General features: G+C 35.3%; 1 protein-coding gene across 1 annotated transcript in view; it reads left to right on the top strand.

Moving 5' to 3' along the window:
• The first annotated feature begins 206 nt into the window (after positions 1-206).
• The window catches only part of LOC143226969 (synaptic vesicle glycoprotein 2C-like), a 42,020-nt gene continuing 31,204 nt past the window's right edge, over positions 207-11,022 (top strand). Inside the window, exons 1-3 of the mRNA XM_076458520.1 lie at positions 207-290; positions 4,453-4,600; positions 7,291-7,471. Coding sequence (XP_076314635.1) covers positions 4,480-4,600; positions 7,291-7,471 — 302 coding nt within the window. The 5' untranslated portion in view covers positions 207-290; positions 4,453-4,479. The remainder of the gene's footprint in view (positions 291-4,452; positions 4,601-7,290; positions 7,472-11,022) is intronic.

Raw genomic sequence — 11,022 nt, 5'->3', positions numbered from 1 at the left:
GGCGTTAATCTGATATAATAGTTAACAGTTTTACTTCTTGATATTAATTCTATTGATCTCTACGTTTTGTTTTGTTTTCAGATAGTCTCTCTCTAACCTTACAATGGCCCGATCTTTATCAGAAGACTCGGAATGTCTGTCCCTTGTTACTCGAGAAGCCCCGCCCTAGCTCCTACACCGAGGAGCTAGACCGATCTGAAGTGGACCCTCATGCAGTTCTTAAGGAGACGGACTATGTGAACGTCGATGTGTCAGTTTTATCTCAGTTCCACGAAGATGCCATTTCGCAGGTAAATATGAAACAACCAATCAAATAATAATAACTATGTTGTTTATCATCACTTCATGTGAACATCTGTACTTCTTACGGTACATTAGCTAGTTGTATATGTCAATATGTCGTTACACTAGCTAGTTGTATATTTCATTATGTCGTTATACTAGCTAGTTGTACATTTCATTATGTCGTTACACTAGCTAGTTGTATATTTCATTATGTCGTTACACTAGCTAGTTGTACATTTCATTATGTCGTTATACTAGCTAGTTGTACATTTCATTATGTCGTTACACTAGCTAGTTGTATATTTCATTATGTCGTTACACTAGCTAGTTGTACATTTCATTATGTCGTTACACTAGCTAGTTGTATATTTCATTATGTCGTTATACTAGCTAGTTGTACATTTCATTATGTCGTTACACTAGCTAGTTGTATATTTCATTATGTCGTTACACTAGCTAGTTGTATATTTCATTATGTCGTTACACTAGCTAGTTCTATATTTCATTATGTCGTTACACTAGCTAGTTGTATATTTCATTATTTTGTTACACTAGCTAGTTGTATATTTCATTATTTCGTTACACTAGTTAGTTGTATATTTCATAATTTCGTTACACTAGCTAGTTGTATATGTCATTATTTCGTTATAATGATTGGTATTGTATTTCATTACTTTGTTAAACTGACTGGTTGTTTATTTCATTATTTCGTTACATTTACTGGTTGTATATTTTATTATTTTGTTACATTTACTGGTTGTATATTTTATTATTTTGTTACATTTACTGGTTGTATATTTCATTATTTCGTTACATTTACTGGTTGTATATTTTATTATTTTGTTACATTTACTGGTTGTATATTTCATTATTTCGTTACACTGAGGGGCTGAATATTTCATTATTTCGTTACATTAGCTAGTTGTATATTTCATTATTTCGTTACGCTGTCTCGTTGTATATTTTAACACTAGCATAATTTGAGGTGAGCTGTAGAAACTATAATTTGAGGTGAGCTGGAGAAACAACTGTAATTTGAGGTGAGCTGTAGAAATAACTATAATTTGAGGTGAGCTGTAGAAATAACTGTAATTTGAGGTGAGCTGTAGAAATAACTATAATTTGAGGTGAGCTGTAGAAATAACTGTAATTTGAGGTGAGGTGTAAAAAACTAATTTGAAGTTAGCTGTTGAAACAACTGTACTTTTAAGTGAGCTGTTATAACAGCTGTAATTATATGAGCCGTAGAAACAACTGTAATTTCAAGTGAGCTCTGGAAACAACTGTAATTTTAGGTAAAGTGTAGAAACCACTGTAATTGAGTTGAGCTGTAGAAACCACTGTAATTGAGGTGAGATGTAGAAACCACTGTAATTGAAGTGAGATGTAGAAACCACTGTAATTGAGGTGAGATGTAGAAACCACTGTAATTGAGGTGAGATGTAGAAACCACTGTAATTGAGGTGAGCTGTAGAAACCACTGTAATTGAGGTGAGATGTAGAAACCACTGTAATTGAAGTGAGATGTAGAAACCACTGTAATTGAGGTGAGATGTAGAAACCACTGTAATTGAGGTGAGATGTAGAAACCATTGTAATTGAGGTGAGATGTAGAAACCACTGTAATTGAGGTGAGCTGTAGAAACCACTGTAATTGAAGTGAGATGTAGAAACCACTGTAATTGAGGTGAGCTGTAGAAACCACTGTATTTGAGGTGAGATGTAGAAATGTAATTTTCTGATGTTTAAAACTTTGTTTCCAAGTGAGTAGTTGAACAGTTAATCCTCTGGTGTGCATCATGATATCCAAGGAAAGCACATCCATATGTTCTCAAGCTTCCAGGTAACAGTCGAAATAAACCGTGTTATTTTTTATCCTATATTCAATATTGTTACTTCTAAGTAACGTTTACAACTTACCTAAATATATTTCACAAAAGAAGTTTTTCTTTTCAGCTTGCTTACTTCTCTTTGTTGGGTTTTTGGTCTTTTAGACCAGGGAGGGTCAGGTTCGCTTGGGCCTTATCCTTCCGTCTGTTGTATTAATTTGTGTTGATGGTATTACATGAGGGTTGAAGTAAACTACACTTGCTCCGATGGGCAAATGTCCATGTACGTATCGCTTCTTTAATCAGTAACATTCGTCATGAAAATAAAACCCTTTCTTTAGTGTTGAAATATTGACGTGACACTGATGTAGACTTTGTGGTTTAGTTATTGGTGGCCTAATTAAATGTTTATTCCTACGATAAATATTAACAGAGGAGAGGTACTTAGGTCTATTTTCATTGTGTATGTAGTATCTACTTCACATGCAATCGTATTTTGCCAATTTTTGTGAAAGTAATGTGGAGAGTTATGCCGGGGTCTATCGGCAGTAGTTTGTATATTTGTATATTACTTTTGATGAGGTACTGCCAGAGACTTTGTATGCTGTAGTAATTATTGAGTTTTGATTGTATTTTGTATTATGATTGACCATGCATATTCTATTTTTGGTCTTATGAATGTTTTGTAGATTTTAATTATATTGTGTGGTAAGTTTCCTTGGTTTTACCGTTTAAACTTGCATAATTTGTACGTTTCCAAGTTCTGGTAAGTATATTATTTGTGTGTTTAAATCACATTAGCTTCGTTAAACCTATGAATTTTACTGAAGATGATATTGCACTATAGATCTAATTTAAGTAATTCAGACAAAACGTTTCCCGCCGTATTTTCATAATGTGTTCAGTAAAAACAAATAAGTTATAATGATAAAATGCGGGGTTTAGTCCCTGTGGTGGGCACAGCACGGATAGCCTACTGTACAACTTTGTACTCAAACAAACATGTTTTTAACAACGTTTGTTTGTTTGTTTTAAATTTCGCGCAAAGCTACACAAGGGCTATCTGCGCTAGCCGTCCCTAATTTAACAGTTTAAGACTAGAGGGAAGGCAGCTGGTCATCACCATCCACCGCCAACTCATAGACTACTGTTTGACCAACGATTAGTGGGATTGACTGTTACATTATAACGCTCCCACAGCTGAAAGGGCGAGCATGATTGGCGTGACGGGGATTCGAATCTGCGACCCTCAGATTACGAATTGTGTTCCTTAACCATCTGGCCATATCGAGAATATTTGGATAATATCAAAACCACTCAATAAATGATTTTGTTAAATCATCAATTAGTTGTCTGTGTTATTTTTTAACTTTACTATTAACAGGAACTATTTTCAGAATTCAGTTAAATTCTATGTGTATCTCTTGACATACTCTAATGGGTTTAACTTAGCGTCTATTGTAAGAAAAATATTGGTTTTAAAGATAATTTGTTGAAACGGAGAATCGATAATATATTAATTTTACAAACACTGTGTAAACGGAAAAAGATCGCTTTGTTGCTGGATGACATAGCCAGTCATTTTCTCCTTTGGTTCACTGTTCATACCAGCAGTCACGTACAAGTGATGCCACAAAGGTCACAATATTTATCTGAGATAGTCATTATAGTAAGGCATCCTACGTAAATTTGTTTTATTGTTGTTGGCTTTCATTTTCATTTATGTACATAAGTCGGAGTTATAATTCTTTCCAATAATCAAATTACAGTTCATTCATAAAAAGATATCTTAATTTTTACAAATAACCCCCTCGGACAATATTCATACTAAAACACTACTGCATTAGAATATTTCCCGCTACCAAAAATGGACAAAAAAATTAGAATAAACAAGAAGACATTGTGGGTAAAGATAGTGCAAAATAAACACGTAATAATTTATATGATACAAGAACTTATAATAACAATTAACTGATATGTTAGGGCTTGTCAAATGTTTCAAATCTATTTCACTTTTTTGGTTAGCATCACGTATGGACTGTAGAATATTTGTGTTGGATAGCCATCTTTTTAATTTATCATATACTTTTGAGACACGAATTAACAACAGATTAAACACGTGTTTGAGAGTTGTTTTGAATTTCAACATCTATTTAAATATCTTCAATTCCAGAATTGTATAGATTATGGAATATTTTGGTATTTGTTACAAATAGGCTTAAGTGGTTCATAATTTACGTTCGATCTCACATAAATAAGCAGTATGTTTTAATAGCTTTTATGAAACCTTCAAATTCTCACGGTAATCATCTTTTGTTTTCTCCGGTCATCTATTTAGGCAGGTTTCGGGAGGTTCCAGTGGTTGATGTTTTTTGTCACTGGATTAGGCCTAGCGGCAGATTCCATAGAAATTTTAGCTATCGCATACATACTTCCCAGCGCTGAGCAGGACCTCTGTATGGATTCTAGCCAAAAGGGGTGGTTGGGTAAGTGAGCAATTTTATATCACAATAATTGAAATATATCTAGTATTAATTTTGTAATAGGTATTTAAAGTTTTCTAGACATTATTAAATAAAGTGTTCATATAGATGTGTACGTGTTTAGTTAGCGCGTGACTGTTTGTTGATCCTTCCTTCATCAAGATTGAAACATATGAAATGATAACACCAAATATTCTAGGGTGTAATTGTTCAGTAATAATAAAGGTGCTTACTAAAATTAGAATATCTGATAGATGTAGTCACTTGATAATATTAGAATATATGGTAGGTATTGTGACTGGACAATATCAGGATATATACCAGATATAATCACTTGATAATATTAGAATATGAGGTAGATATAGTCATTGGCCAATATTAAGATATATTGTAGATATAGTCACTGAACAAACCAGTTTCCCATGTATATATTCCTGTATAGTGCTCTAGTATATATATTCATGTATGGTTCCTCTGATATATATTCCTGTACAGTCCCCTTGTTTATATTCCTGTACAGTCCCCTAATATACATTCCTGTACTGGTCCTCTGGTATATATACCTGTACAGTCCCATGGTATATATTCCTGTTCTGATTTCCTGGTATACAGTGGAACCCCTCTAAGCAGCCACCCCTCAGATTCGGCCACCCCTTGAAAGCGGTCATTCAATCACAGTTCCTTTTTTGTTTACATAATCCCTAATTATATACAGTGGAGCCCCTCTAATCAGGCCAGTTTGTCTCAGTCCCGAAGGTGTCTGCTTTAAAGGGGTTCCACTGTATTTTTCTGTACAGTCCCCTAGTTTGTATTCCTCATAAACCACACTCAAAGGACTGGCAGTTAATAAACATCTTTGAACTTGAACCTAAAATAAAACTGAGTTATCTATATTATGTTGTACAGTTTTTTAACGTCGTTGTGTGAGATATTTATTATTATTTTGTTCATGTTTGGATTGTGTTTTGAAGTTTCAGAAGTTTGTAATATGTGAAGAAATAATATGAAAGTACATTTCAAACAAACATTATTTCTTTATAAGTTACAAGTTCACGATGTTCTCTGACTTATTTTCAACTTTAATACCAAGTTCTAACACTGAAAAACAACCTAATTTCAAAGGTTAGATTTCTAAGATAATATCTAATCACTGAATGAAATTGCTATCCATGTAAAAAACAATACGGATTCAAACAGAAATTAGACTTTTGTCTAATAAAACTGTATGTTATCAAACCTATATATACTTGATGACGAGAAACCCACTTGAAATAAAAATATATCTCAGAACGGCTGGTATGGGTATTAACGTTGTTCTCTCCTTATCAATAAAAGTGTCAATACCCATACCAGCCGTTCTGAGATATATAAAACGAAATATGGAATTGCAGAGAAGAAAGACAATATTTTCCTTTAAAATAACGTTCAAGGAAATCCTTAAAGTATCCCTAATACGAAATTAGAAATATTACCGCTACTTCACAACAATGAAAACGATTGTAAATCCAACAGTAGCTTCTCGCGCTCAGTCTAAATTGTTTGTTTTTTTTTTGAATTTCGCACAAAGCTACTCGAGGGCTATCTGTGCTAGCCGTCCCTAATTTAGCAGTGTAAGACTAGAGGGCAGGCAGCTAGTCATCACCACCCACCTCCAACTCTTGGGCTACTCTTTTACCAACGAATAGTGGGATTGACCGTCACTTATAACGACCCCACGGCTGAAAGGGCGAGCATGTTTGGTGCGACGGGGATGCGAACCCGCGACCCTCAGATTGCGAGTGGCACGCCTTAACACGCTTGGCCATGCCGGGCCCAGTCTAAATTATTCGAAATCAAAGTTTGCGTGAGATAATATTTCACATCTAATCATCTTTATCCATAACTTCTGATTGTTCTTCACAATTTAACTTTCAAACAACTTGTGTTGGCTGCTAAGCGATAGTGCTAATATCAATATAAAAAACTTCCTAAAATGCATTCCGCTTAAATATCATTGTTTAATGAGCCATTTCGCCTTTTCTTTTAACCCAGAGAAAACCGATACGATAGCTTATCTAATTTAGTCAACCACGTAAACCAACAGCCGTAAAAAATAGGCCTGCTAATTTAAAGTGTTTATATATTATATTACATACACACACATAATAATCACTAGAACTACATTTATCTCTAAAATAACCATTGTAATTGTATTGTTGTTATAGAACTACAGTAGTTTTCATAATCTGTAATATCAGTTTTAAACATCAGTTACAAGTTTCTCAATGCACCATAATAAAACAATTAGTTTCCAAAAAATACAATACTCATTATTACCACCAGAGGGATATATTACAATAATATTACGAAACTTTACATAAAATAATTATTGTTGCTGTTGTTTGTTGAGTTAAGCACAAAGCTTCACAGTGGGCTATCTGTGGTATCGAAATTCGGATTTTAGCGAATTAAGTTCCCAGACGTACCGATGAGCCACTGGGGTGGGCTAAAATAATTAACCCTAAATCTAATTCATAATTATTCTTATGTGATTCAGATAGATTAGTAGTATAATGTCAAACATCAGATTCAACTCGTAATGATCTCAGTAGGGCTCAGAAGATCAAAGGATGAAATTGTGAGTTCCAGGAGAATTTTACTCCTGGTTCAGATAGATTAGCAGGTTAATATCTAACTCGTAAATGATTTTGTAGGTGGTATTTCGTTTGTTGGAATGATGATTGGAGGCTTGGTTTGGGGCAGTTTGGCAGATAAGATCGGACGTCGACGAACTTTGTTATCATCGCTCACCACAAATGCAGTGTTTTCTATAATCACGGCGTTTATGCCCACCTATGGTCTTTTCATGGTGACACGGCTTTGCAGTGGCATTGGGTAAGTTTTTCTAAATAGCAAGTGTACGTGAATGTCCTACTGAAAAGAAAATGTTTGTATTCTGAGGCAAGGTTTAAAAAAACATAACATACTTTTACCTGGCAGTATTTGAGCAATACATGAATCTTTGGAATTATCTGAAAACAATAAAATATAAAATCAAGTTTAAATATTTTGCCAGAAATTTAAAAAGCTTTATAGACGTTTTTTTACTTTAGCATCCAATGTGCAAAATATCCAACACAGCATTAATTTTACGTTGTCTTCTATAGGAAATTAGGCTGAGATTAGAAGAGATCTGTAAATTACACTTAGTTTAGAAGTACAGACGGAGAGATGGTGAATTAGACCTAATTAAAAAATATGGTGATAAACTAGGTTTAATTAAAGAGAGTGTTGGGTTAACTGGGTTTAATTAAAGAGAGTTGGGTTAACTGGGTTTAATTAAAGAGATGTGGGTTACCTAGATTTAATTAAAGAGAGTGATGGGTAAGCTGGGTTTAATTAAAGAGAGTGGTGGGTAAGCTGGGTTTAAAAGAGAATGGTGGGTAAACTGGGTTTAATTAAAGAGAATGGTGGGTTAACTGGGCTTTAAATTAAAGAGAGTGGTGTAACCCTGATTTAATTAAAGAGAGTGGTGGGTAAGCTGGGATTTAATTAAAGAGAGTGGTGGGTACTGAGTTTAATTAAAGAGGGTAGAAGCTGAGCCTAATTAAAGAGAATGCTAGGTAATAGTTTAATTAGAGAATATGGGTAGGCTAGATTTAATTAAAGAAAATGGTGTTTTTAGGCTAACTAAAGAGAGGTAATTAATAGAAGAATGGTGGGTAAGCTGTGGTTTAATTAAAGAGAGAATGGAGTGTTTCAGGGTTTAATTAAAGAGAATGGTGTTGCTTGGGTTTAATTAAAGAGAATGTGGGTGCTTGTGGTTTAATTAAAGAGAGTGGTGGGTAAGGTGGGTTTAATTAACAGAATGGTGGGTAAGCTAGGTTTAATTAAAAGATGTTGGTGGGTAAGCTAGGTTTAATTAAAGAGAATGGTGGTAAAACGTGCCTAGTAGAGGTAGGGGTTAATTAAATGTAAAGAGATGGTGGGTAAACTGGGTTTAATTAAAGAGAGTGGTTGGTAAAATGGGCTTCCTTTAGAGAGTGGCTATAAATGATCATATCAATGATCTATACGTCAAAAGAGCTGTAGTCTGTAACAAGATAACACTTATAATCAGTAAATAAGTTCAAAAATTAAAATATATATAACTTGTTTTGTTACTACAATCAAGAACAAATATATTCCAGACTAAATCAGAAAGTATCAATTTTTAAACTTTAAATTATCAACAGATCGAAATGACTCAACGTAGCCTGTTTTGTTTCCTTCGAAGTTGGCTACAAGGTAGACTGCAGCTGACGACGTAACCATTAAAATAAAGAGAACTCTGTTTGTGCAAAATGACAGGTGTTGTTCTGTAGACGATGTTCGATTTTCAAGCAGAACATCGTGTGTCTATAATAAATAACACTGCACAACAAAGTTTTTGCTTCTTGAACACTGTTGGGTGTTCCTTATCGATTTTGGCTGCTGATCACGAAAATAACATCCAAATTTGCCCATCTCTTACCGTTTCATCGAAATCTTCAATTTTATTTTTTTTCTTATGTTTGTGTCCAAAATTTTCGTTTCTGTAAGAGACCTATAAACAATGTTTTGTGCAGTCTGGGCATGTCCAGGCATGAAATCAGGCCAGGTTGGAAGCTGTTCTGTGGAAGTACGCAGCCCGGGCATGCCTGGCAGGCTTGAGCCAGCTTGACACTGTCTTAGCAGGCTATAAAGTGACTTGCATTCACAGATGTTGCTCATTGGATTAATATAGACTTTATAGTGTAACGTATTGTTTTAGAATAGCATTGCTTCCAGTAGCACTGTAATAAGTAAGTTAGATGTTATAGACGTTTTACATAACTATTGGTGTCGGTCAGTATGTCTTGCCAATGTCGTAACAGCCGCGATACAGTCTTCTATATTTGTGGCGAGTACACGCTTGTTCATCAGAGACGCTCAAAGACTTCTCTTGTGAAGAAAGCATATCATCTGTACTTTGGCTGTAAAATTGGTGATCAAGACCAGGAATGGGCACCTCACTTTTGTTGTACAACATGTGCTGTCTGTCTGAGAGCTTGGCTCAGAGGCACTTGAAAAACAATGCCGTTTACTGTCTCCATGATATGACGAGAACAGAAAGAACATGTGACGGGCTGTTACTTCTGTTTGACTAATGTGTCTGGTTTCTCTGCCAAAAACAAGAAGTCAACTGAATACCTAATCTGCCTTCAGCAATGAGACCCGTGTCACATGACGACAGTTTCAAATTCCGAAACCACCAGAGGAATGGACCTTAGACGAACCAGATGAAGAAACTACAATGCAGGGAACTGATTGATCCAGATTTTGAACCGTGCTCCTCAGGTGATCCACATCTCATAACACAGTCAGTATTAAACGATCTGGTCAGAGATTTGGTCTGTCAAAAGCAAAAGCCGAATTACTGGGTTCGAGACTGCAGGAATGGTGTTTGCTGTCACCAGGTACGAAAATTTCTGTTTTTCAAAGCCACCGAGATAATATAACCAAATTATTTACACAAGTTGACAGTCTCAGTTTCTGTGTTGACATCGAAGGATTGTTCTATGCTTTGGGTTGTGACCATGACCTGCTAGAGTGGCATCTCTTTATTGATTCATCAATGTTAAGTCTCAAAGTTGTTCTGTTACACAATGACAACGTTCCCAATACCACTTGGCTATGCAGCACACATGAAAGAAACCTACGAGAACATGGAAATGTTGCTGAAACACATCCAGTACAGCAAGTACAACTGGAATATCTGTGGAGATCTGAAAGTCGTTTGCTCTGTTACTGGGACTGCAGCTTGACTATACAAAGTACTGTTGTTTCATCTGTGAATGAGACAGTCGTGCCAAAGAGTCACATTATTCTAGGAGAGCTGGCTACCTGTAAAAAGGACAGAAAAAATGTCTCATGAATCGCTTGTCGACACGGCAAAGATTTTTTGCCTCCTCTTTACATAAAATTGTGACTTATGAAGAATTTCGTGAAAGCAATAAACAAAGAAGACGAAGGTTTTCGTTATTTAAAACAGATGTTCCCAAGAATAACTGAGGCCAAGATCAAAGAAGGCATTTTGTTGGCCCTCAGATCAGACACGTTATGAGTGACAAGCGGTTCGAAGATCTGTTAGTTGGGCCGGAAAAGATTGTCTGGAAAGCCTTCAAAGACGTTGTTGACAATTTTCTTGGCAATTACAGAGCCCCGCATTACATTCAGCTGGTAGACAAACTTATCAAAGCATACAAAACAATGAAGTGCAACATGTCACTCAAGATTCATTTCTTCCACTCACACTTGAATTGCTACAATGGAAAAACGATATCAGGGCAACTGGAATCCGTCAATGCTTGCTAATTACTGTTGGACACTGCAACGTGGTGCACCAGACATTGAAAACAAATCAGGAACAAAACACAATTTAATAC

Source organism: Tachypleus tridentatus, chromosome 9, assembly GCF_004210375.1.
Source record: "Tachypleus tridentatus isolate NWPU-2018 chromosome 9, ASM421037v1, whole genome shotgun sequence".
NCBI lineage: Eukaryota > Metazoa > Arthropoda > Merostomata > Xiphosura > Limulidae > Tachypleus > Tachypleus tridentatus.
The sequence above is the reverse complement of the archived record's forward strand: the minus strand, read 5'-3'. Positions and strand labels throughout refer to the sequence as shown.